Below are 26,367 nucleotides of genomic sequence, written 5' to 3'. Positions count from 1 at the left end.
GCACAGCCACCTTGCAGGAGAAAACATAAAGACAAAGCACATTGCAGGAAATGCTGATGCAGGCGCAATTGCTCTGGCCTGACCAGCATAGTAAGAAGAGAAGACATGAGAATTTACAAGATGCAGATCCAAAACACACTTGCAGGGGTGACTAAAGGGCAACAGCCTGTGTTTCACAGAGCAGGACCATTTCCCTCCCTCTCCCAGACACCCATTTCCAGTTTGATTTGACATGAATAGCACCTAGGAGGGTAGAGCTGCATTGGAAGTCAGACAAGCTCTCCTCATATGCATAAATAGAAATTCAGGTGCCAAACTTTGGACTCTAAAGAATTAAAACATAGCCACTGCACTGGAAAGCACAAGCAGCACATGCCAGAAACAGCAGCACCACTGTGCATTAGGCCGTGTTGGTGTGTCCCCCATGTTCCCAATTTTAAGTAAGAGCCACACCTACCTGGAATAAACCGGTCTGACTGAGGCAAACACTCTCAAAGCATCAGCAGAGATTCCTTGTGGCCCAGAAAGAGCTGGACTAGCTCAAGTTTGTTGGTGGTAATTTGTACCAGCTGCTCAGGACTGTGTTCTACAGGTGCTGACATTTACTGCAGCTCTAGTGAGTTTGAGAAGACCCTTCTCAGTTCTCTTTTATACAGTGGCTGAATCCCTCACTGTTTCCTTTCACAAGACACTGCAGGCTACATTAGAAGCAGCCCTGCTTAAATTGAGAAACTATTTTCCCTTTCCAGGAAAAAATGGTCAGAAAGTACATCCTCTGGCTAACAATGCATTTTTAATCTATTTTGGTCTTGGATGACAGAGTGACAAATCTCTTTTACAGTTTCATAGATAAGTTTTACAAAAAGAAGAAACAAATAAAGAAGAAACCATAACACACCATGCGCATAGAGAAACTCTGCACTAGTTAATCTAGCTGTTCTAGATTCACAGCTGTTTCTGAAGTTAGATCATTCACTAGTGTCTCTCATATCATGACCCAGTAAACTCCTCATTTCCAGCAGAGCATTTAACTGTGCAATTACCTGTTAGCTGTTTAATAGGACACATGATTTTAAATTAAACACTGACTTCATTGGTTTGCTGGACAGGCACAGACATTACAGCTTTAATAGCTTTTACCAAGTTGGGGTCCCAGCCAGTTCAAGGCAGCTGGGAGAAAGGGCCCATGACCTGCTGTTACCAAAAGTTTCATGTCCACCTAGAAATTCATTGCAACAGTTTCTGCAATGCTCCCTGCTTATTTCAGGGAGTCTTTAGAGAGAAGGCTGAAAAAGCAAGATGCCAGTACTCACTGATAAAACGAGCCTCCTGAAGGTTTATGTCCTGACGCGATCGCATCGCCCGGCAGTGCTGTGCAGGGCCATCCAGCGGTGATTACACAACTGCAGAAGCCATTTGCCAGACACCAAACTCAAAGCATGTCCCTGTACTTTAGAGCAGTCCAGTTCAGCTCTTTGAACATCCCTCTGGCCATCCCCAGGAAGGGAGAAGCTGAATTAACAAGATGAATCCCACAGGCTGGAAACCTAGTAGCTTGCATATGAGTCACTACGTTGGGAAAGGTCAACAACAAATCCAGGTTGGTCTTACACTCCCTCCATTAAGAGGAGTTGTTGAGGAGCCACTGGCCTCCTCCAAGGTGATGCTATGGTACAATAGGGGACCCTTTGCAGATACCTCCACCTTCCTCCTGAGCGAACCTCGTGGTGAGATTCAGGCACAGCCCAAAAAGCAGGTATGACAATTGCCAACAGGTGGTGGTTTCAGCATCTTAATGTCTACTTAAGCCTTTCAAAGCTCAGCTGGGACTTAGCAAAGAAAAGAAAGGGAGCAAATGAAATGGGGGCTCAGGCTAAAAGGAAAACCAGACCTACATTTGCAGCCGATATCCAAACTCCAATCGGTACCGTGGGACGTAGCAGAGAGCTCTTGACAGAGCCGCACATGGCAGCTCCGTACAGCCTTCTGTGCTTCGGCAAAGCATCTGAACACAGATGCTCTTCTGCCCTGGGAAAAAAATACATCTCACAAATCTAAACATGTCACCTCAAAGGGAAAGCTATTTTATTATTAATTATACTATTAGTGCTGTTTTTCCAATAGACTGAGGAGATTAAATAATAGGATCTGAAAACTAACCAAATGTTCAGATCAAACTAGCGAGAAGACATACAGACACACAAACTTTGCAGTGACTTAAAACAGTTTAATGTAATTCCAAGACAAAGTGTGATTACATTTCTACACATATACAATATGCATATGTGAGTTGACAAATTCTGATTAATAACTCGTTTCACCTCAGAGACCGAAAAAATGATCGAAAAGAAACCGTGAATAACAAGCTATAACATAGTTCACCACAACGGGACCTCCTTTCTCACCCTACAGTTAGTAATATTACAATTAAAATAACTATATTCTTCTATAATGTATTTTCTGTTAAAATCATCTCATAAATTTACAATGCTATTATTAGTTTCCAAGACTAATATAAATTCACTCCATTTTTCTACAACGAAAATGATTATTAATTAGAAGCACACAACGTCATGATGAAAAACACAAGCATTTTCTTTTTTTTAGTAGCAAGAACTTGATTGGTTAAGAATTAGTTTTCTTGTAAAACATTCTAAAGCCAAGTAAAATATCCATTCTTATTACATACCTATAATATGAGACTAAGGAATAGGTTACATATAGGTCTACAACACATCAGTTTGTTTTTGTTTTTTCTTTTAAAAGAAGAAAGACGTATTACTAAAAGAAAAAAAAAGAAAAAAGAGGAAGGAAAGAAAAAAAAGAAAACAGAAAAGGGACAATTCACATAGGTAAAAAGCAGTACACAAGAAAATACTGTTGCACACAATAATTTTCACAAAGATTAACATGGATTAACACTCTTATTACAGAAACCGTACAGTGAAGGAACACAACGGCTCAGGGCTTTCGTGGGGTTACTGGGCTGAGATGATACTGTAGAGAAAGAACCACTTGAGATCCAGAGCTGGGGCAGGGGCATCTTTTCTCTTGTGATTACAATAGCATTTCACAGCTCCGCCCCCCCTTCCCCTTAATAATTTTGGTGCAGTGTATATTAACTTCCACTTTCCATCCAGAGTACACTGGGCTTGTGGGCAGTCGAAAGGCATAAAATATTCCCTCCATTTCACCCCTTCCATTTTTAAGAGGATTTTACAGCTCATAAAAAAAAATGTTTCACCCATTGGTTCGTTTTTAACTACCCAAAATCTAGACTTTTCACCTTCCAAGATGCCCCTCCTTCTTCTCTCTTTCTCGCTTCCTGTCTTTCTCTCTCTCTCTCTCTCTCTCTCTCTCTCTCACACACACTCCTTTATTAAAGCTATTAATGACACTTCCTCTCCTTTCAGAAATTGGATTTGGTATGAAATATACAGGCTACATTCTGGTTCTGCCCAAGTAGAATCTGGTACCCAAAACGCCTTGATTGCTTTGTTGGTGAAACATGGGATGTGGAGATCCTTTTTACACCTGAAATGGTTGTGCCCTGGAATATCTGTGGAAGTTTCATTTAAAGAATACAGAGCAAAAAAATATAAAAGAAAATTAAAAAAATCAAACACATAAGGGATAACGGGGGAAAAGAAAAGTCAGAAGTGCTGTATGTAACCACGTGAGGTGGGAGCGTTCAGAAGCACTTTTTTCCTTGTGAGGGCAGAGGTGCTATATGTAACCATCCAGATCCTACAGGATGTGCATTGTCAGTGTTGGAAACCCCTTCTTCCCTAACAAGCTGCAAGCCAAAGCATTTATCAAGACCCTCTGGCTCCTTCATTTGAGTGTGCTGGTATTTGCGACTCTGACTCCTTCCCAAAAGAACAGGAGACCAGGCAGGAGCCGGGGGCAGCAAAGCCTGTGGATTGGGTGGTGGTGAACGGTGAGGGAGGGTGGGCTTTTTCCAGCTGGCCCGAGTGCTGCTGACAATCCTGGCTCACCGTATGATACCTTATCGCTTTGGGAATGTGGACAGCGGGGCAGGCACGGCTGCCCCCCGGAACGGTGCTGCCGGAGGAGGAGGCGGGTTGCGCTCCCCCGACCCCACCGCTGCTGATTGTACTGGGAGCAGCACAGGTGCCCAAGTGCAAAGCATCGCCGGCTGCTCCTGTTCACTACCTCTGCTCTAAGCTGACTGATACAGCCCCACCAGGCATGGTGGAAACACATAAGGAGCCCTCCCTTGAGTACCCGAGCTCCACTGCTGGAGCTGAGATGTACATATACATATTTTTAAATGCCAGTTCCTGTACTTTCATGACCTCAAAGTACCATTTTGCCCAGCAGACATTTATACCATGTTTGTTGTTTACCCAAGTGAAAGAACACAACAGAAAAAACTAGACAGGCTGAGTGAGACCAGGGAGTGGGGAATGTGATATATCAAAATGCAAATTACAGGGTAAGAGGAGCAGAGAAACATCATTATCAGGAACTGGCATGGGCTGAGAAAACAGAGTTGACAAGGAGATGGTCAGTGAACTTTGTATTTTGTTTACTGGTTTAAAACATTTCTGTGGTGGTAAGCATAATTTGTAAGAAAGGGGTGAACAGATGAAAGCCAAATTACAGCATTGCCTCTGAGTGGCTCACACACACACACACAAGCTCACAAACACACCCCCAACCCCATCCCCAAAAATAAAACAGGCATTCACTACCTCAGGTATTAATTGTTTGGCTAATGATTTATCAATAGTACAATACAATCCTTCCTTTGAATATCCTTCATTCTCCTGATGGGGGTATCTTCATCCAGATGAGGATCCTACATAGAACAGTGGATTTCGTGTCGTGATCCCTGCTTCAACCCAGGGACGCCTGATAAAGCACATTATTAAAACAAGTGAACAAACAAATAGCTTATCTGTTGAACTAAATCTTCAAAGTGGGTGGAGTGTTTTTTCGATCAGACTTTGGAATACAGTGGATTATTTCATCTCTGGACTGACTTTCCAACACTATGTTATATCTCAGAACAGAATATACATATTAAAACACACACTTGTACTTTTCCATTTTTAACGGGTGAAATTAAGAAGAGGCAGCTGTATTGAGTTTTTGAAGGTGACACTTATAAACACAAGATTTCCCTTAAAAAGTACCAGTTTAAATGTAAACTATAAAACACTGTAATAACTATAAAATGTAGGCAGAAAACTGTTAAGTAGCCACAGTCTATTATTCAGTTCACATTGGTTTAAAATGTGACTCATTAATATCTTCTAGAAGGCCAAAGCATTTTACAGTAGCTATAAACATATATACTTACATGTGCATTTTAACATCACAATTGATTAAAATACATAAAAGAGTAATCTATTCCTTGGTTTAATTTTTTTTCTTTTTAAAGATTCACTGTCTTCAGAATTCACTCAAGCAACAATGACCAGGGTGGGCATTTATCGCTATTCCGCCCCTATGGAGTTCAGAGTCTTTGAATCAAAGTTCAAGCTGGCTACATGATTTCAAAAAGGCTAAAACCAGGATGAATGCCCACATTTGAGGTAATTATTGCCATTAGGTCACAGTTTGCGTAATGTAAGTGTATTTAAATCCTTCTTTTAAAAAAACAAAGGTATCCCACAGTACCAGGGGATACCCTTTGAAGCAATCAGAATCCAGAATCCTGATCAGTGGGTTTGCTTCCAAAGGAGCCGGCGGTCCCAGAGCACGAGGCACTCCTGGGACAGTCGCTGACCAGCCTAGAGCTCAGGCGAGCAAGCCTGCAACAAGCCTTTTTTTTTCTTTTTTTTTTCATTTTTTTAAAGAAAAAGAAAACAGAAGGAAAATCAGAGGTGCCATAAAATAGATGGATAACGTTTCTGATCAGAATTCCAGACCGAAGCTTTTCTAATCTGTCTTATTCCTTTCCAAACAGTTTGCTAAAAAAAAAAAAAAAATAATCAAAATACATTGGCTTAAATATTAACTCTATGCCAGCACTGCAAAAACTCCTTGGCTATGTTCTGAAAGTGGGATAAGCTTTGCTTTTGCTGAGCATTGTTGCCCCATTGCTTTCTGTTTCAAGAGGAAACCTTGTTTGAAAAAAAGAAAGAAAGAAAAAAAAAAGAAGGAGATGAGGAAGGAAGAAAATGAGGAAGGAAATGAGGGAGGGAGGAAAGAAGAGAAGGAGGGAGGGTGGAAGGAAGGGTGGAAGGAAGGAGAGAGGGAGGGAGGGTTGAAGGAAGGGTGGAAGGAAGAAAGAGAGGAAGAAAGGGAGGGAGGGAGGGAGGGAGGGAGGAAGGAAGGAAAGGAGGGAGGAAGGAAGGAAGGAAAAATAATCCCTGGCTGTCAGAAGTACACACAAGTATTTACAAGGTTTGTGTGAATCTGCACACAGTTCCCCTCACAGCGAAAGAGTTAAGAACAGAGATGTCACAATATTTATCAGTGCAGTAAAAAATATCATTTTTGGAAAAAATATACCTTTAGTATTGCCTTTCTTAGATTAACTATGATAAGCAAAAGATTAAAAACAAAAACTTTATCTTCAAACACACATGAATAGTCTGTTATAGCAGCACTGCTAAAATTGGAAGGACAAAGCTAACCCGTAAATGAGAAACAGGAGTTTCAAACCACAAATGCCGAATGCAAAGCCTCCTAGTATGCTTCCTAAGATTTCTGAAGAACCAAGCCAATCTACCATTCAAATTTCACTCTCAACACACACAAATGCTCTAAACCCACATCTTCCCACTGAAAGCATGTGACACACGCAGAGCTCACCTCAGTTTACCTCCAGACGGGTTCTCACACCTCCACCTGCATCAGCAGCTCCTCACAGAAAACTAACTACTGCCTCGGGGGTCATTCCCAGCGATTACACTTACCCCAAGGGAACCAGACACCTTCAGCACAGAGCCCTGGGTTGGCAGTGCTCCCCTGTACACTGGCCAGGCTTACTTCCAGGGGCTGCCCCTGCAGTGGGTCTTGCTGTGTGCCCAGGGTGGGTGTGAGCGTGGTGGCGTCACAGCAACACACGCAGGTAGTGGTGTTCCCAGGTGGTGGGAAGGATGGACCATGGGGATGGAGACCAGCCTGGAAAGCCCAGTGCCTCTCATCCAATGCAGTACTCCAGCAACGAGCCTACACACAGCCTTTGACAACAGGTCTACCACCATCTCTTTGAGCACCACTGTGAAATGGTGTCAAAATGGCGTAAAAAAACCTCACTCTACAGCTCAGGGAGAAATTCTCACCATCATCAGAGGCAGCTTTGTTGGAGTACGGCAGTGAGAGAACCCCAGCAGCACAGACTCATCTTCTTCTCCCTAAGTCTGGAGAGAGTAAAATGGTTTGTAGGTACATAAGTGAGCCTTGAAAAGTAGGATGGGAAATCCTGAACTTCCGACACAGGCCCTTCTCACAGGAGCGCTGAGGGAGGTGATGTAGATGAGTGCCCAGGACCACAGATTAACTGCTTTGAGGCTCCCACAGCACATGGGATCACAGCAGGGACAGCTATGTCAACAGGAAGAGGGAAAACATTTCCTTCCCACATTTTTCCCTTCTGCACTGTCTATCCCCTGCACACCTTGCATACAGGTTTCCAGGATTTGGCCCACAAATAGTACTGCAGTTCTCTAATGGGCTGATTGCAAAGCCATGGAAGAACATGAGTGTAAGTCCAATACCCTTGCCCCGCTGTGCCTGTTCTGACAATGGCATCACTGTTTGGGGTCCAACCCACAGAACAAACCCAGCATCCTAAATCCAGAGAAGGAGACACTACAGAAGCATGCAGAGCATCCAGAAGCTTATCCCCACTATACAGCTCACCATTTCCACACTGCATTGTCACCACTACAACACTTAAATCAATGAGAACAATAACGAGAGAAGAAAAACACTTTTGACATCCCCTACAGTTTAGGATAGCAGCAATATTTAGTGTGAATTTCTCTGCTCATCAAGCTAGTACTCAAAACAATGGCAGAAACTTGAGAGAGAGAGAGAAAAAGAAAAAAAAGGGAACAGAAAAATGTAATTCCACGGAGTATCCTCATTGCCTGGTGCTCATGACTCGTGGCTTCATTTAATTTCTGGAGTAGGTGGGGGTCTCTTTCTCTCTTTCTTAAAAAAAAGTATCTTTGGTTAAAGAAAAAAACAGGTTTATTGCCCTTCAGATTTGCTAACGGAATTGCCTTCAAACCAAGCTAAAAAGACACAATTCCTTGAAAGTATAAAAAAAGGAAAAATGTCACAGTCAGAAGTGTCCCTTTCTTGGAATGTTTTACATATCATGACAAAACTACTAGGGAAAGAGAGAGAGTAAGAGACCTGCCAAGGCCCAATTTGTTGGGTACAAGCAGGTAAAACTCTGCTGAGGAAGATGGAATTGCATTTGCTCTCTCTAATGACTGGATTTGACCCAATCTACAGTGAGAAGTGCTTCCATTTGGGTTTTCCAATCTGCTCATGTTGGCAGTTCTCTCCCCTCCCTCCTGCATTCTGGCTTCACAGCAGGAAACTGAACATCCATCTCCGAGGAGTGGCAACGTCTGTGCTTTCTGCATAAGAAGAATGCAAGACAAGATGATGGGGAAAAGGACCACTTTCTCACTGTGCCAGCCATAAGCCACCCATAAAACTTCCAGCATTTAAACATTCGCCTCCCCCTTCAAGTTTCCATGCCATTTACCCTATGCACACAAGGAACACCAACTGAACCAAATCATGCCAATTCTATTTCCTCTCCAAAGGATTCTGCAAACACAACAAGCTGGCTGTTATGTGTGTGGTACTGACAGCATGCAAAGCTTTTGCTTCCTCTGCTGAAATGACTACTTCCCCTGTGACCAACCATACCTTTATCCATACAATGCCATTGTACAGGTGTGAGGGAGGAGGTGTTGCTCAGCTCCCTCATACCTGCCAGAAAACAGCTCTCACACGGTGTTTCCCCATCAAAGCAATTTGATGGTTCTGCTGTGCATCTCTTGCAATCAGCATCCCATCACCGCTATCATCTGACCACCTACAGCTGGCAGACCAGCAACTCCAGGACGGACAATGTGAAAAGTGGCTCCTCCGATACGCACTGCACTCCTTCTCACAGCCATCCTGTGCTGTTGTAACAGCTCCGCTGCCAAAAGCCCCCCAAAATCAGATCTGAGCCCACATGGGAGAGCAGGTCAGATGGGAACACAGGGAAAATGCAATTAGTACAAGTAAAACATTACTGTGATTTCACTGGCCCTAGGCTACAGGAGCATATAAACAAGTATTTAACTTGAAGGGTTTAAGTCTGTTCTTTAGTAAAGCACTCAAGCACATGATTAACTTTCAGTCTCTGCTGAAGTCCTGTAATTTTTTAATGGAATTTAAATTCAGTCACTGCTTCCCCCTATTCTAACAGAGCAGGTAACGCAAACGAAACCATAAATATCTAAACTGTAGCAACCAGAACAGCTTAACAAAATTCCACAACAAATAATTATAAAAGAAGGGAAAATCTACATCAGAAACAAACAACAACAAAAAAATCAAACCAAACATCCTGACCCTGTGGACATCTAACCTTCAGTGAGAGTGGAAGATCAGGGGAGGAACACTGCCCTGCCTGCAGCCATGCTTTACCCAGCTGATGCCATCCATCTGCACCAGTGTGCTTTATCCAGTGATGGGACTGAGCTGCACGCGTGGCTGCCGTGGCTCCTTCAATACTCCTGTTTCTGGAGAGCCACCTATCTGCTTTCTCCTTTAGGAAAACCAAACCCTTAACAGGTAGCGTGGCCTTGAACTCATCCACAGGGCCCAATGATCATGGCCTGGAACGCAGACAAGTCTTAATCTTATATAAATGTCCTATCAAACTGAGTGATGGTGAGCTGGATCCTGAGGCACCAAGGTCCTTACCTGCCCCTGATCCAGCTCTCCTGACAGATCATTACGTTAGCTGCTGTTGGGTTTTGGCCTCTGAATGAATGTTTTCTGGACTTATTCTTAAATGCAGATGTGACTGAGAGGATAACTCCTGTTCCTCAAGGCTGTGACCATTCTCATAGAGTGGCCCCACACCCCCCAGGTTAGTGGCAGAGTTTTCATCCTCGGAATAATTTCATTCCTCCTTTCTCCTGCAGTTCTCACAATCACAGCAACCCTTCCAATGCCACTGATGAAGAGAAATAAAATTAAGAACAGTAACAACAATACTAAGAGAAAAAAAAACCCCTACAAAGTTTAAGGAATGCGTGTGCAATTAAAACCCAGAGTAAAATACAATAATAATAAAATAATAATCATAATTGTAACAACCATACAATAAAATAACATTATCTTTCCTTTTCATGACATAAGCAGCATGACGCTCTCGCTCCCGAACTGGTGGGAGAGGAGAGGAATGCAAGAGAGAGAGAGCAGGGCTTTATTTTCCTGTCTCAGGTGAAAGGGGACACGTTGTCTTTCCAAAGAAAGGGGGAGTAAGGTGCATAGGCTGCTGGGAGATTGCATCCTCATCTACAGTATATTGAGCTGGAATGAAGGATAGGCAGGAAAAGAAAACTGTGCAAGGGTAGCCCAGGAACCAGAGCTGGCAACCAGGGAGGTTATTTGGTGGTTTGCCAGAAGACAACAGCCTTGTTGAACAGCCTATGCATAGTGGGATCCCTTCTTCTTCCAGGCCAGCCAAGCAGTTACCACAAGCCAATATACTGTGCTTGTCTTTCTGTCAGCTTTTCCAACCTGAGAGAGCCTTCTTCATCACTTCCACTCAGGGAAACTATCCCTTACCACCCTGCCAGTGAACCTGCTATTTTCCAGCATCTTGCAAAATACCTGACTACTTCATGCTCTAGTTACAGGGAAATGTAGAGTGGAACCAAGTAGCCACACAGACTTCAGCTTTCATGGAAATGTTTTACTAAATTCCTTTCTCTCCTTCCTCCTCAGGACGTGCACATGCATGGGTACTCTTGAGACATTTCCAAGTACTGATGCACCAGTGAAACTGCCACTACCAGGGAAACTCCCCTCTGAACCAAACCAACTACAGGAAAGGCTCTCTTTAAAAACTGTTGGAAAACAAGATGACAGTGTAGCATTCCTTTGTGTGGAGGACTGCAGCACTGCTGTGCTCTCCAGTTCCAGGGTCACTCTGCTGCTGCAGGCAGTTTTTTGAGGTGTAGGTGAGAAGAGAGGAGGGGAGGCACGCAGTGTCACAGCTCTGTTAGAGTGGGTAAGGCTCGATGTATTAAAACACTCTTTTCACTTAAGAAACCTGAGATTGACTCTCTCAACTGGATTTTCTCATGCTTGCTTTGGGACTACAGCCCTTTCCTGACCCCTTCTCATCAACAGTGAGAGATGTTGGCAACAACTAGTGTTTCCCCCTTTCAAGGGCTAAATGTTTGTTCCCATTTCAGACACACAACCAGGACAACCCAATGATGAGGGTGGACGCTGTCCTCCCACTCCATCAAGAACATCGTCAAACAGCAGAATGAGAATTCAGTTTCTGGGGAGGAAACCTGATACTTCAACAGGACAAAAACAGACCAGTCCAGAAACAAATCCCTAGACCCCCTGGAAGTCACCCTGGGTCTCACAACTGACCCGGTCACTTCCAGCCCATCCAGTGCTTGACAAAACACTCAGTTATACACACTTCTGACCCCAACGAGCCTCCCCAACACCTCGCCAAGTGAGCTAAGATTGACGACGTGAAAAAAAACCCAACACCACCAGCAGAAGGAGAAAATCGGCAATAACAACCCCCCCCAAAAACAAACAAACGAACAAACAAAAACAACCAAAAAAAAAACAAAAAAGAAAAGAGAAAAAAAGAGAAGAAAAAGAGCTGAGAGTAAATTCCGACTAGCCTCAGTCAGTTTCTAGGAGTACCAGTGGAAGTAAACCCTTAAACCGCGTCTGTAGTTCGGTAAGGCACTACGAGGGAATGATGTAAAACTAAGACTGTGACAGTTGTAATGGCTGTGCCGAGGAACACACCACAGAGAGAAGGCAGCATCTGCACGCACACGCACACACACGCACGCACACGCACATACCTGGACAATCACATTTGTTACATGCCTATGTTATATCACTTTTCTTTGTGCAATCACATTGAGGAATAGTCTATTGGTATCGTTGAAGTTCAACACAAAAGAGTAAAAAGGGGTATGACCTGTATAGTGCTACATTCTACCGGGGCTGGGGGCAGAGGGCTGGGGGCAGCTAAAATGTCTCCTCCTATACTAAAACGGCTAGGGATTAAAAAGGAACATTTCCAAAAAAACCCTAAAATAAAACGCAACTGAAATCCAACATACATTATTAGAGATCTTGTTTAGGAACAGTATTTCTCAGGGATTTATCCAGTGTGTTCAAGAAAAGGGAGAAATACCCCCATTGCTTCTGCTCTCAACCAATGCTGCATGGCCAGATTTGCCCAGGTGCGTTTAAATGTAGCAGTGTTAGGTCCAAATTTAGAGCACTGGGACAACGTTTTATCCTCCTACCTCAGCCTCCCTTACCCACTTTCTTTTTCCATTAAAAATCCACCAAAACTTGTGTATACTTTGGGATACAAAAACCACTGCAAAGGTGGGGTATAAACCCTTTGAAAAGCTGGATAAATCCCTAATCCATATACCTATAGGATTAAAAACCTAATGGATTTCATTTTAGGTGTTTTGGACAACAAATTTCTAAATGTAGCTCACTATTGGATGAAAATAACCTTTAAAAGTCTGTTGGTGAAGTTCTTCAAAAGACAAGACCCGCGGGAGGGTCCTTCTGCTTCTCTCTTTCTCTCTAGTTTGGTGCAGAATGGTTGGTTTTTTGTGGTTTATTTTTTTTTCTGTTCTTTTTTTTTCCATTTTCTTTTTTTTTTTTTAAATAAAAACTGTAGAATTGGTTCTCCCCCTTCTTTCCTCTTTTTCTTTTCTTCCTTAAAGTCTCCTTCGTTCAAGTTTCACACGAGCCTCCCATTGCATTGTTAAGTTTCTCATGTTCTTCAATACAAAAGCGGCTGCCTCACTCCCCCCGGGATGGGTGCGTCTCTCGCTCTTTTATTCCAGTGTTTAGATGTAAGGGTACTGGTTCACCTTGGTAGGGCTCAGTGGGTATCCAGTGTAGACTGTGGAGGCTGGAGAAGCACTGATATAGGTCTGGTGGGCAAACTGAGCCTGGTACTGGCTCGGGTGGATGGTGGGTGAGGGCAGGACGCGCGGGCCCATGCTGACAGGGACCTGGTGGACGATGCTGGCGGGGTAGGTGGTGTGCTGCACCGCGTGCCGTGCAGACCCTTGGGAGGCCACCAGGTGCGCGACGGTGCCCGTGGAGCCCAGGGCGGCGGGGGCGGTGTATGTGTACAGGTGGGGCTGGGTGGGCAGGTGAGCAGCGGCCGCCGCGGCCAAGTGGGGATGAACTGTACCATGGCTGGGACTATTGTGCGGGAAAGAGTACGGGGCCTGAGCTATCGTTGGAGTGATGTAGGCTTGCTGTCTCCGGTGACTCCCTGTGCGGTCGGTCGTGATGTGCTGCTGGGCCTGGATAAAGACAGCAACAGTGATAAGCAGTTACAACACAAGAGATGGCTCTTCGCCTCCTCAGTAGTGCCTGGGAACCTCCCTGCAACACCAGGACTGCCTCAGGGAAGTCTCTTGTGCTCCTCCTGACACCCGCAGCACCACCAGTCTTCCCTTGGAAACGGGTGACAGCAATGAGTCCCTCGCAAGCCTAGGTTTCATACATCATCCCTGTAGTTTCTTACACTGATTGAAATGCCCCCCAAGAGGTCGACAAGTCCCTCAGTTTGAGCCACAAGCTGCTGGCACAGCTACCACAAAGACACAGCCTTGGATGCTCAGCTCCCAAGAACATCTTCCACAAGTCCAGTTGCTCACACAAAACATGTTTTTTGTTGGTGAACTCTCTGCTGACAAAATGTACTGCGCAGATAGCTCAGGGGAATGAAACTGCCTAACTATGCCTGGAACAGGCAGTTTATTTTTGCTCAGTTTCGGTGTTTGCAGTTAATAATTTCCTTGGTTAGTAAAAATAACCATTTTATTTTTTAGAGATACAACCCCTGGTTTGATCAGATCCTGCAGGTGTCTGGTGCCCTCATGTAATCTGCTATAGTTACTTGAGTACAGGCAACTTCTTGCAGTGGGACAGGAGCAATGCACTTTTTTTCCAGGGATTTTCTAAGTTGTTTTCTTGCACTGCACAATAATGTAAGGAGTTTTCCCTGTCATTTGTAGTCAGAGCATTAAATTACCCATAAAGTAGGAATTAGAAGGCAAGAAGGAAAATGCCCCATGCTATTTTTGTCTATTCTTCCAAACCTTCTCACCCTTTTTGTAAGCACACCCTGCGCTGTCATTGTGGTCTGAAATGTAGCAGCCACACTCCTCCCCAGCTCTTGCAAACAGCATCTCGCCCAGTTCCTCCATTTTCATGTACTTTTATTTAAAATTTGTTCACATTTTTAAATTTCATCTGCATTTTGAGGGGGAAGGGACATTCTTCTCCATCAAATTACTTTTCTTTTTAAAAAACAGCTCTGTTCATCCACCTGTCCTCTGAGCTCTCCAAACTTTCTCCTCTTGAAACACTGGTAACTGTGCTGTAACTTCTCTACTCTTGTTACCTCACCTCAGGGAAGAAAGAGGTCCCTGGTGCAGGATGTGAAAAGGCGATTATTTACTGAAGCTCCCGTCTAATCACAGACTGTGAAACATTTTGAGAACTGCATGCTTCCAAGAAATGGGATTTGCCCAGATCTCAGCTCACATTTATCACAGGATGGATCAAACTCCTAGGTCACGTATATGCACAATGAGGTCATATGCTCATGAGGTCATGTGTATGCACAGAGGCTTTGCTTTGACTTCTCTTCCAATCCCACAGCTGGGCTTATACACTTCACTTGCAAGATACCCTCCCCATGGTTACCTATAGCTAAGGAGAACTCAGTCCTTCCTATGTGCTCCTGCTCAACTCTGCTGGGGCCAAGCCGCTGCACTTCCCTCTCACGTTATTCCCACTCACACTGTTATTCCCACTCACATCTGACTTCAGAACATGTGGTAAGAGTACCACCAGCCCACTCAAGGCTGTGATCTGCACTACCTCTGCTGCCTGAGCGGGAAGATCAAGGTCTGCAGTCGAGTAAAAACCAGCTGATCAAACTCAACATGTGGTTCAGCTATCACTAGATTGGAAGGGGACAGCTCGTGCTGGAGGAGCAGTAGGGAACAGCTGGATGATGCACCACCAAAATCAGTCTTGGCTGACTTACCTGACTTAGATTAAGAGGCTGCTGCTGCTGGAAATGTGCTCCTGGTCGCTGCTGCCTATAGGCAACGGCTCCAGACGAGCTCCCTGAAGAGTGACCGCTGGTGGAGGTCACGGTGCTGGAGGACTTGGACTTGTAGGAGGATGAGTGGTGACTGGTGGTGACTGTGCCAGGAAAGGAAACACATTTGTAGCTTACATCACATTCTTTAATTGCTCACCCTACCTTTTCCTCACTGAGTCTCCTCCAGAGTGGCTTTTGGGAGGAGACATACAACAGAAGCAGGGTAAGAAAACTGTTTCTCTTAATTAACAGAATACCTCAGCAGTGCTTCGTATACATGACCAGCCTGTTATCCTAGAGGCAGACAAGCAGACCTGATAACTGGACCCAAAGCAGGCCTGAAGAAGGCTTTATAGACCCTTCAGAAGTGCAAGAAACTGTTCTGCCAGCAGAACTGTACAACGCAGGTACAAATCCCAAGGAGAGGAAGGAAAGTATGGTGTGCACAGCATAAAAAATCCCTGTCTTGCCTAACATCAAGGTGAGTGGGAAGGGAGGGAGAAGGTGCTAGTGGGGGAGCTCACCCTTTGAACCTTTGTGTTCACCAGCAGTGCATCAAAAGCAAGGACTGCCAAGTAGCTCAAAGCCAGTTGCTTCATGCCAGACTTCCACCATAAACCTCTTTTCAACACATCCTACTATCTAGCATTGCAGAGGTTCTGGATGAGCAAACCTCATCAGTCCATAATGAAGATCCTGGGGAAATGTTCTTCCCAGAAACATCAACAAGTTTGGATGAAAATTCACACGTGTTTTCAATCTCTTACCCATTTTAAAATACACCTATGGAAAGGCAAGGCAGCAAAGGTTCACACTTGCATTTGTGAGCCTTTAATGTCAAATGTTGAGCTACAGGCTGCATTCTGTTCTTGGGTTTGTACAGAACTAACTGGGTCCGACACTTGCCCCTGTGACTCCTGAGTGAACCAGGGCACATAAATAATGCAATATGGCTCCCAAGAACAGATGTGTCACTTGAGAGAAGGGCAGGAGCACGTGGGTTTTTTTGGAAAACAAAACAAACAAACAAACAAACAAACAAAATGAAACTGAACAATGAGATTCTTCCAAGATAAATCATTTATTTCTTACTAATTTTCTTGACGGAAGAGGTGCAATTTACCTGGTGCCAGGCTATCGCACTCTACCAACACCTCACTGGCCTGGGTTTTCAGTGGTGGCACGATGATCGTTCGGGGGTTCCCACTGCAGTGAGTCTCTGGAACCCCTTTGGTGTCGTAGCTGTTCCCGTTATTCTGCCCTGCACGATGTTGCACGGCGTAAGGGCTGTTGTTGCTGGAGGAATCGGAGTAGGGGGAGTCATGCACGGTGACACAGCTGATGACATTCTTCCTCTGCTTGGACAAGGTGCTGAAACACAAGCAGACACGTGGAAAGAGTGATCAAGCAATGATCAACTCGAAATCACTGGAAGACTCTGCCTGTGGCAGACTAGCTCCATAAAGGCAAAGCACATCCTTCAGTCCTCCGCCAGAGAGAGGCTGCTTAAGCCAAATCCCAGGCTTCAAAACTCCCTCGTTACTATTCCAGGAAAGCCCTCATGGAGGTCAAGGAGTGAGTAAGACATTGTGGATAGATCTTATATTCACACTGCTTAGAATAGCACTGAACCAGACTGCCAGATTTATTTTCAGACTGCTTTTTATGTATGTGTGCAGTAGAAGCCCAGCACTTATACTATGCTTTGTTGCGAGTCTCACCACCCACACAAAAACGTGGCGGTTTCTCCCAGCCTTCCAGCAATGATTTAATAATAGATGCTATGACTTTTCATGCTTAAATTCCATGAATCTACAAAATACACTCCATTCTATTTACTAATATGGTGCAATGGGCATATATGCTCAATAAGCATCTGAAAATGAGGAATGAAAGACAAAGAAATGAGCAAAGTATGTAACGCTTTTGATTTTCTTTTTCTCTGAATAGGCACTGGGTCTCCTGACTCTAGTGTGGAATATCAAGGTCCTGCTGCAACTAATCTATCTATGACATCAAAAAAGTGATTAAAAAAGAACATCAACACTTCCCAGATTAGTGCTAGAAGTTCATTAGACTAGACTGCATGAGTACGATTGGGATTTGCTCTGCTATTGTGTCTAATTATTCCTGATGGTTTCTCCTTCCTGTTATGAGCTTGTTTAGGGAGAAAAAGAGAGCGAGAAAGAGGAGGGAGGAAGGGGGATGGTGAAGATTTGCTTAAATGGCTCACATCCTTGACAGTGCACAGACCTTGACTACAGAAAATAGCTGTTATGTTTCACTGATTGCATTATGTTGTTATGGCAACTGAAGTTTTTAAAATGATGAAAAGAAATGGATAGCACATAAAAAGCTAAGTAATTAGGCTTAATGGTGGAAACAGCCCCAACAGGAACAGAAATGACATGGAGAAAAAGGAATCTTAACTTCTTGAGTGTGCACTTTAAACAGAGAGAGATCTCTTTCCCATAGAGTGTTCTCTCCGGTCTCCCACTCTGCCTAGTCCGGTCCAGTGAAGAGCTGTTAAATCCACTCTGAGTCTGTGACGGAGCTGTTTGTTGCCTACTCTCAGCATCGCTTCTTACCCAAGGAGAGGCGGGTGGAGCAGACACTGAGAACAGTTTCCTTCCAAGGACATTGTTTGCCATATTTATTTTTCACAGTGCTAAAGGAGCACTGGTGGATTCCCTTCCACTTGTCTCTCTGTCAGCACTCACAAACTGCAACTGACCACCTCGCTCCCAAGACTTGGGATTGAAAACCTATTACCTTTTCCTTTAAAGAATGCCTTGGGGTGATGCATTCACAAACAAGTTACCATCACACAGACTTTCCCTGGGTTATCATCACAGGATCCTGGTGTGTCCCAGGGAGGACACACAACCATGTCCGTTCTACTTACAGTGAAAAACATGTCTCAAGAGGCCCCTGCTATTGTCACTTGAAACAGGGCAGATGATAGAGAGGGAGATGGAGATATTGCACAACAATCTGGAATTGGAAAGTGATTCTTCCAGGGGCAGGGATGTATCAACAGGAAAGATGTACAACACCAAACCCTCATATTCCGGCTTTTCACAAGGAGCTGGAATGCTCTGGATTAGAAATGGAAAGAGCAATAGCATATCTTAGGTGGACGACGACTGTATGTGAAGAAAGATGTAGCAGTTTGGATATGCTGCTATGAAAGAAGAATATTAAGCCAATAAAAATGACTAATATTGCATCAATATTCCCCTCTCCATCAGTAGAAATGCCTGTAATCACACATTTATGAGTATCCATGCTGCTTGCCCTTTGCAGCTACCCTTGGCTGCCAGTTGGGAAGAGAGATATATTCTTTATCTCTGACAGTTATTACATTTTATAAAGAAAAATCAAGTCACTAAAGAGTTTTCTGACAACTGATAAGGTCTAACTGTTCTTTTACAGTCCCTTCTTTACATAAGTGGCTGAGCTGCTGAACTGGAAATACCTGCTCTCAGATGACACTTGACATGGGAAGGTTGAGCTGTAGAACTGGAAAGGTAATTTTCTGTGTAATCTGTGCTATTTATTGTTTTAGAATGGATATATTTTTCACCAATTTGATTGAGGGCTTGTCAAAGCAGGGACCATGAGAATTTTTCTCTTTCAGAGTGTCAAAGCTCCTTGGTTACAATAAGAAATTCAAGTATAACTGTTTGCTTAAACAAATGTGACCCCAAATCCAAACCTTTCCAGAGAAAGGGACTGTAGCAGGGTATTAAACTAATTTCATGGATTGGAACCTGAAAAGGACCAGAACTGTGGTCCTGCCAGGCCTTATGCAAGTGCTCAGCAGAACTAACACGTCTCATCTCCCAAAGTCAACTGGGCTATTCCAGTAACAGGACTAAAGCCCATGGGTAAATATTTGCAGGATTAGGGCCCAAGAGATCAGCCTCTTGATTCATCAGGCTGCATCATTTCAAGGACACAGTGAGTCCCATTGAAAGCAGCTGGATTTCTGTATTTAGGAAAGGTAGCACAACTGCAATTAATGTTACAGCAGGCAGAGAAGTCACTTGGGACTAATCACACACACCCAGAGCTCAGCACCTGCTGTACCATAGCCTGCCCCAGAGATTAAGGGTGGGAATTTCAAGAACATCAAAGGCCTAGCTCATGCTGAAAATCAGTTGATTCACAGGCCTAAAGATATACGCTAATCCAAAATGGAGGCTTTCGAAAATTCAACCCAGCAGAGTTAGCATTCCCCCTACTCAAAGCCTTCTTGCTCGTCAGCAGCTGTTCTCCTTCCAGCTCCCTCTAAGGACTCAGCTACTCTCCCCACCTCACAGTAACCCAGGAGTTATCTGTGTGAGGTTCAGACTGATGTATCGCCTTCCCTGCTCACAAACTATGAGGACTGAGAGCTTTTACCTGTTGACGCAGCACGTGCCTACTCAGCAAGCTTACTGTATTCCTATAACTCAGCCACAGCTTTCGGGGATGTTTGTGCTTACACAGAAAAATACTATTAAAAGTCTTGCCCCCTTCCTATTAAGCTCAGTCCAGGCCTGGTAATTGCTTTCTCTCCTGCAAGCACAGTCGTGGCAGCATACGTGATTTAGTAGTTTTGGGAGTCGGTATGTGTTCCTGGTCAGCTTGTGTGCCTGCCTGCATATGTGGGTAGGTGTATTCTAATTCTCCAGAAGAGGGAGGGGAGAAGGTTACTGAAGTGGCAGTGAATCCATATACACAGAATGAAAAGCACTAATCCAGAAAGGCATTTCAACCCTTACTGCATGGGGCTGTGCCCTCCCTTTTGAAACAGCAGCTGATAAAACATGCATTGCTTTGCACATTTATTTGTTTATGAGTAGTATCCTATTCCCACCTTGTCCTGAAGAGCTTGTTCTCAAACTTGGACACAAAAGAAAAATTCATGTCTGTCCAATGTGCAGACACAGAGCACAACCATGTCTTTGAACAAGTAGAAAAAGGTTTTGGAGACAGCTCTCTAACACAACATCAGAGTGCACAGCAGAGATGGACATGGGTCCCTATTGTCTCCAGCCAGGAAAAGTCATCAGATAGAGGAAACAAAAGACAGTTTGTGCACAGGTACCAGGCAAGAAACTAAGGTGGGCATCTGATGATGGAAAGGGGCTGAAGGCAGATGTTGAGAACAAAAAATGAGAGGAAATAAAGGAAAGGAAGATGCTGAATTAGGTGTTAATGCTGAAACCACCTCAATAGCCAAGGACAAGGACAGGGACAACAACTCTTATAACAATGCAACTTGAGATGATTTCTACTTGCTGAAGGCCCAGCCCAAAAGCTGGGTGTGACAGCATTGCATGAATGGGATCTTTTTCCCCCCCGGAATACCTTGAGTTACACCAGAATCACAGAATAAGCAAATGGTGTCTAATGGGGGCAATTCTTCAGTGTGTGGTTCAGTTCAAGAGCTACAAACCTTTCAGTGTGTCTGACACTGTAGCAGCATAGTCTTACAGTTGTCAAGGTCACAAACTTGGCCTTCCAGTTTAGAGGATGAAGGAAGCCATCGCACAAGAGTGCCTTTGAACTGGCGTGTATATACAACCAGGGCACGCAAGCTTTACCTCACATAACAAAAACTCTGTTCCAGGTCTCTGAAAAGGTAGTAACATGCAGCCTTTTCAGTTTGCTGCTTCAAAATAATCCACCTATCCTAGGAAAGTATAGAGTCAGCCAACAAAAACCCACACTACAACTGCAATCACTCTCTTCATGCTGAAATTTTATGCCATGCATAGCTCAGTGTCGAGAACATGCCCCCCCTCTCTTCAGCTCAACCTCCATCCTGACCTGTTAATCTGCTCTCACCTTCTTTGTGAATTTGTGATGGTAAGAGGCCATTTTATTAGGCTACACAGGACGTGCCGTAGCTATTTAAGTCATATATTCTGAATTGCTTAGAAGGTTGTAAAGGTCCTGCTGCTGAAGGTTTGCTGACAGAGCTACTGTCTATCTCTGTTATTTTAAGTACTAGTTGCGTGTCATCGGTGTGTCTTCTAGGAGATGGAAGGCACCAATCTTCTTACCAAATGACTGTGGTTAGTCAACGTATTGCTATGCAGAGTCAGTGCATTACTATGCACAGCATAACACAGCCACAACAGGCTACATGTCAAAAGAGAATTACAAACGGTGTTTTGCCCCTACCACATGCACATCAGCAAGTTGGCAAAAACACCTGGTTTGTGCCTGCCAGCAAATTCTGTGTGTAAGGGGAATTAAAGTCTTCTGAAGTGGGGCCCACCACCATTGCACTACAACGTGAACAACGCGAGTAACAACTTGCATCAGCTTAAGCTCCGTTATAAAGACAGACCCTGTCTCTCACACAGAGGACATTGTATAGTTTACCATCTTAAGAGAGAGGGAAAAAACCACAACCCTGCAAGGATTTTGTTCCAGCGAAGATGGTCAATGAGGCAGTTACTCAGTATGCTGATGCAACAGCTGCAGTCAGTCTGCCTTGCCCAGCAAGACAGTGACTACTGTGAGGATCCCATGGAAAACCAAGATGGGGAGATGTTACTTATGACATCAGCATAGGCAGTGGGGAACTGAGGGGCTCTCTTGTCTCTCTGGGGTGGAAGGACCCTCAAAACCTACCACCTGAAGGCCATAATTGTATTGTTTCAAGACAAATCCTGTTTTCCTTGTCTGCTGCACTCATTGCTTGGAGGGGAAGGATTCTTGGCACATCACAACAGCCACCTCCACTGCCCTTCCTTCCACCCCTTCCTCCTGCCATGCTCTGTGATGAGTCTCTTGGTAGAATGTAGAAATAGCCCTCATGGAACCAACAGTGCAGCCCAATGCATCCCTCCCCAGGACCTTGTGCGCTCTCCCTCCCAGCCACAATTCCAAGATGCCTTTGTGTCTCTCCGCTCCGTGCTTAAGCTGTTGCTTTATTTTTTTCCACTTCTAAGCTTCAGAAATGTTTAATCAAGGGAGGATTTAGATTTAAACTAGAGCAACAGGTGAAGCTGCACACTGGGGAGTACTTAACCCCTACTACTTGCTACTCGCCGAGCATGTGCTCCAACCACCGCAACCGCAGTGGCACTATCGGTCAGTTGGTCTGCCTGCTTGACTTTCTTGCAAGAGCAAGCAGAGAAACTAGAGAGGAATAAATTTTAAAAAGCAAATATCAGTCTACTTTCTGTTTCACTTTCTTCAGTGCTTTACAGGTTAGACCTGAATTCTTCTATGCAGAATAAATAACAGTTGGGGTATTATCTTACAGCACAGCAGTGAATGTCTCTTCGGCCTGTGAAATCTTTTCGTAAAGGATGCAGAGCTGAGAGTGTACAAGTTCACTGATGGTAAACAAACAGGGTGACAAAACTGTTTCCTGTTCATAAAATGCATTTTATATGCAAATTTTCCCCCCTGCTGTTTGAAGGGACAAAATGTCACATACAATGTGGGCATCAGAAACCAGGTAAAAACAATTCCATTCAGTAAATTTTTTCACCTTTTATTTTGACTATTTCAATTTATTCTTCTTATTATTTGTGTCTATTTTGAAAGAATAAAACTCTCCATTAAAAGAGAAACAAGAAGTCTTCTCCTCTAACACTTTCTCCCCTTAAATAAAGGTCAAAACTTTTTGCAGTTTTGAAGCTTCGCCAGATTTCACTGTATTACTAGAAAAAACTCAATGTATCTTGCAAAAAAGCCTTGGTTTTGATGAACTGACCTTTCTAATCAGGATTTTGCCCCTGAAAATCTCTGACCATCTCTCTGAGGATGGTCCCTGCTGAACTGTACCTGAGGTTCCTCCTTGGTGACTCTGCCCCAGGCTCGGGGCTGGGGCCCAGTAGATGGCCCCCTTCGACAAGGCTCCACTAAGCAGGTCCTCCAGAGCTCATCTCACACCACCTCCCCAGCACCTTTACCCAACAAGAGCCCACATTTTCAGACGACTATTGATTTTATAAAGATTACACCGAGCTATGCTCATCAACACTGCAAAAGGAGCGATGTGCTGCCCTGCGTTCCTGATCAGCTGCTATTTTATAAACATGTAACATAACATTTCCTACTTTTCAGTAGGAAAAGGAAAATTCTACCCATCTCATAATGATTTTTTCAGATTTTTCTTTCACCAATAAAAAATTCATATCCCCTGTATGAGAAAAGCTCTCTCTGCTGCTCTGGTATTACAGAAGGGCTTTTCTGATGGAGTAAATCCAAGCCGTAGGACTCCTTTCCTGCATCAGCAACATAATATTTTTTATCAACATTACCAGTACTGTTTAAACTGAGACTGACCAACTCTCACATCCTCAAAGGACCTACTACTTCTCACAACCACAAGTAGCTCTAATCTCCCTTCACTGAGGAATCAATAAAATAAGCATTTTTAGTCTCGTGGGTCAAAGAGAAATTTCTAACCCTGTAAGAAATAACAGAAGGAAGTGCTGTAGCAAATTCAGGAGCTGATCCAATGACAGGGAAGTTAATGCAAAGCTACCATTGCTATCAATAAGATGGGATCAGACAACTACCTTTGATCTGTCAAGTGACATACGATTTCTATATTCTAACCTAGAAAAAACTAATATTGCTAGGATGTGACCAATAGCATGTTTCAAATGATTCCTTATTTTTCACCCCCACACCACAGCTATTGCCCAATATGGTAATATTTGCATATATGGGTGAGACAATGCATTCTTTGCATGGTTTCATTTCCGACTCAGATCCTGAACCTTTGGGCACTGATTACATTAATGCACATACTTCATTGTCACTCCCATTTTTCTTGGAGCCAAAAAAATAGGCAAGTGAGAAAACTTGGAGTATTTTCTTACATGTGACAAACTTTCAATGAGAAAGACTCCAACTTCAGCAGGGACAAAGTTCCTTGATACTTTACTCGAAGCTACACTCTCACTCCAGCTGAGACTATGGTATTAGATATACCCAGGTTAAAAGGCACTGAGTAAATTGATTTCACTCTCCTGGAAACATTAACCAAAAATTCTCATTCTGGACATGCTGTTTGCCACCTGTGCCTCTGACTCTAATTCTCTATTTGCTCTGGATACATCTGCACAGGCAATTTAACTCACTCTGGAATTCCAAAAGGTGCCCGAGAACAGCTCGTGTCCATGCGAAATGTCTCTACACGGCTCAGAAATTAAATCTAGCTCTTAAGCTTTGGCCTTCCAGGAATGCTGGCATCCTGGCACTCTGTATAGATATGCCATATGGATGCAAAAAGTAGCCAGGGATCTGATCCCAGGCAGGAACGTGTCCGGAATATGCTTTAGTCACATCAAAGCCAGTTTGTTTATGTAAGTCTGGCTCTTGGGACAACTTTTCAAGCCCCTCGGCAGACCCAAATATTTTAATACCTCAAACTCCCAACTCAATTTCCAGACACGTTCCTGAACTTTGTTCTGCCTGTCTTCCTGGAGAGGTGTTGAGTGAAGAAACTGGTCAGACCGCAGCAAAGTTGAAGCAGAAGGGACAACCATTGGTTGAACTGGATGCAGTATTCCAGCTCTTCCCTCCACACCTCTCTGGACCGAAGAAAGACACCCAGATGGTAAGTTTAAGTATTTGCACATAATTCCCAAAGCCTGGGATCAGCACCATGGGTAAACATGCTTGAAAAGAGCTCCCATGACCCTTGAGATACCTGCCCTCTTCATGCTGCCCCACCTCGCAACCTTAGTTTTCAGCATCTCTTTTGTCTTGCCCTTACTTTCCCATAAGAGCCCTGGAAGTAGGGGCTCATTATTTCCAGTCTACCTGACTTTCACACTCATCTTCACTCAACTCCCTCTGCAACCCCACTTTCTTCCCCCTACCAAAGCAAGGAATGCTGTAGCAATTTTTAATTTTATTTCTTTTTATTTTTAAAGTGAAATATGTTACACTGTTCTGTGATCAAGTGCCCATGATAACCACTGCATTCATGGCAAGCCTGACTTTGAGAGGCACTGAACTCTTGCTGTCCAGTGGAGTTCATTGGTAGGGAAAAGGGGAATGGGAAGTGGCAGTGGCTGTCAGGAGGCAGCTTGAAATTCCAGTCTAGATGCCTGAATCATATGGCTCCTTACAGATTTTTAGTTCCTGGAGGCCAAATGCATCTCATCTGTTCTGTGCACATTTGCAGGCTTCACTTATCACCACAATGCAGAGATGCAGAGACACAGATAGGTATCTCCAGTGATTAGAAGAAAATCTGGCATGGAGTGTATTTTAAATAAATAGAAAAATAATTATCTCTCACCAATACTGGAAAGATAAGGTTAAAAATTTCCTAGCTCAGTTACCAATATAAAGACGGTAAAATTATTCAGCTGTTTGCAAGACTACTTCTCTACAACTTATAAAGCAGAGCAATGTCTTGTGACTGGCATCAGATGGGAAACCTAGAGCACTTGCATGTGATGAAAGGTGCTGAAAGGATAGTCCTAGAAAATTAAGTCCTCTCTGATCCACAAGAGATGATCAGCAGTGGCAGCGGTCCTGGGCCACACTGTTCAGTCAGGTGAGTTAATTCCCTAAGGAGCAAACTCAGTCACCATGGTGTTTCTAGCCTCATCTATGCCTCTCTGCAGTCAGACAAAAAAGCAGTCAGTTTCTGCCACTTTTACAATAGTTCAAGGATGTTTTGACAACACAATCAGAACTAAGCAAATCTCTTACAACATATTTATTATTGTTGAGTGTTTATGACAGAACCACTGTTCTTGAGAACCTTTTTAAGAAAAATATCACATATCGAAGGTGTCATTTAATGCTCTTTACAGATGCCTGGATCAGTTAGAAAGAGAAAAGGCAAATTTAAGGCATCTTCCTTCCAAGCTCTTCTTTTTGTCTTTGTTTTAAACAGCTGTCTCAGAGAGGCTCATCACCATAGGCTCTCTGAAGTCTCCTTTCAACAGAAGTGAGATAGAGAGAAGTATTCTTTCCTCTTACAGATGAGACACTATGGCATGGGGAGACTA

The 26,367-nt window shown here is 43.8% G+C and overlaps 1 protein-coding gene across 3 annotated transcripts in view; it reads right to left on the bottom strand.

The window, feature by feature from the left end:
* Nucleotides 1-2,206: 2,206 nt before the first annotated feature.
* Nucleotides 2,207-26,367, bottom strand: part of HIPK2 (homeodomain interacting protein kinase 2) — a 140,538-nt gene continuing 116,377 nt past the window's right edge. For all 3 annotated transcript variants that reach the window (XM_032687687.1, XM_032687686.1, XM_032687685.1), the window contains 3 exons: nt 16,497-16,744; nt 15,314-15,474; nt 2,207-13,556 (listed from right to left, as the gene is read on the bottom strand). In XM_032687687.1, the coding sequence (XP_032543578.1) occupies nt 13,089-13,556; nt 15,314-15,474; nt 16,497-16,744 (877 nt within the window). In that variant the 3' untranslated portion in view covers nt 2,207-13,088. The remainder of the gene's footprint in view (nt 13,557-15,313; nt 15,475-16,496; nt 16,745-26,367) is intronic.

This window comes from Chiroxiphia lanceolata, chromosome 5 (assembly GCF_009829145.1).
Source record: "Chiroxiphia lanceolata isolate bChiLan1 chromosome 5, bChiLan1.pri, whole genome shotgun sequence".
Taxonomy (NCBI): Eukaryota; Metazoa; Chordata; class Aves; order Passeriformes; family Pipridae; genus Chiroxiphia; species Chiroxiphia lanceolata.
The sequence above is the reverse complement of the archived record's forward strand: the minus strand, read 5'-3'. Positions and strand labels throughout refer to the sequence as shown.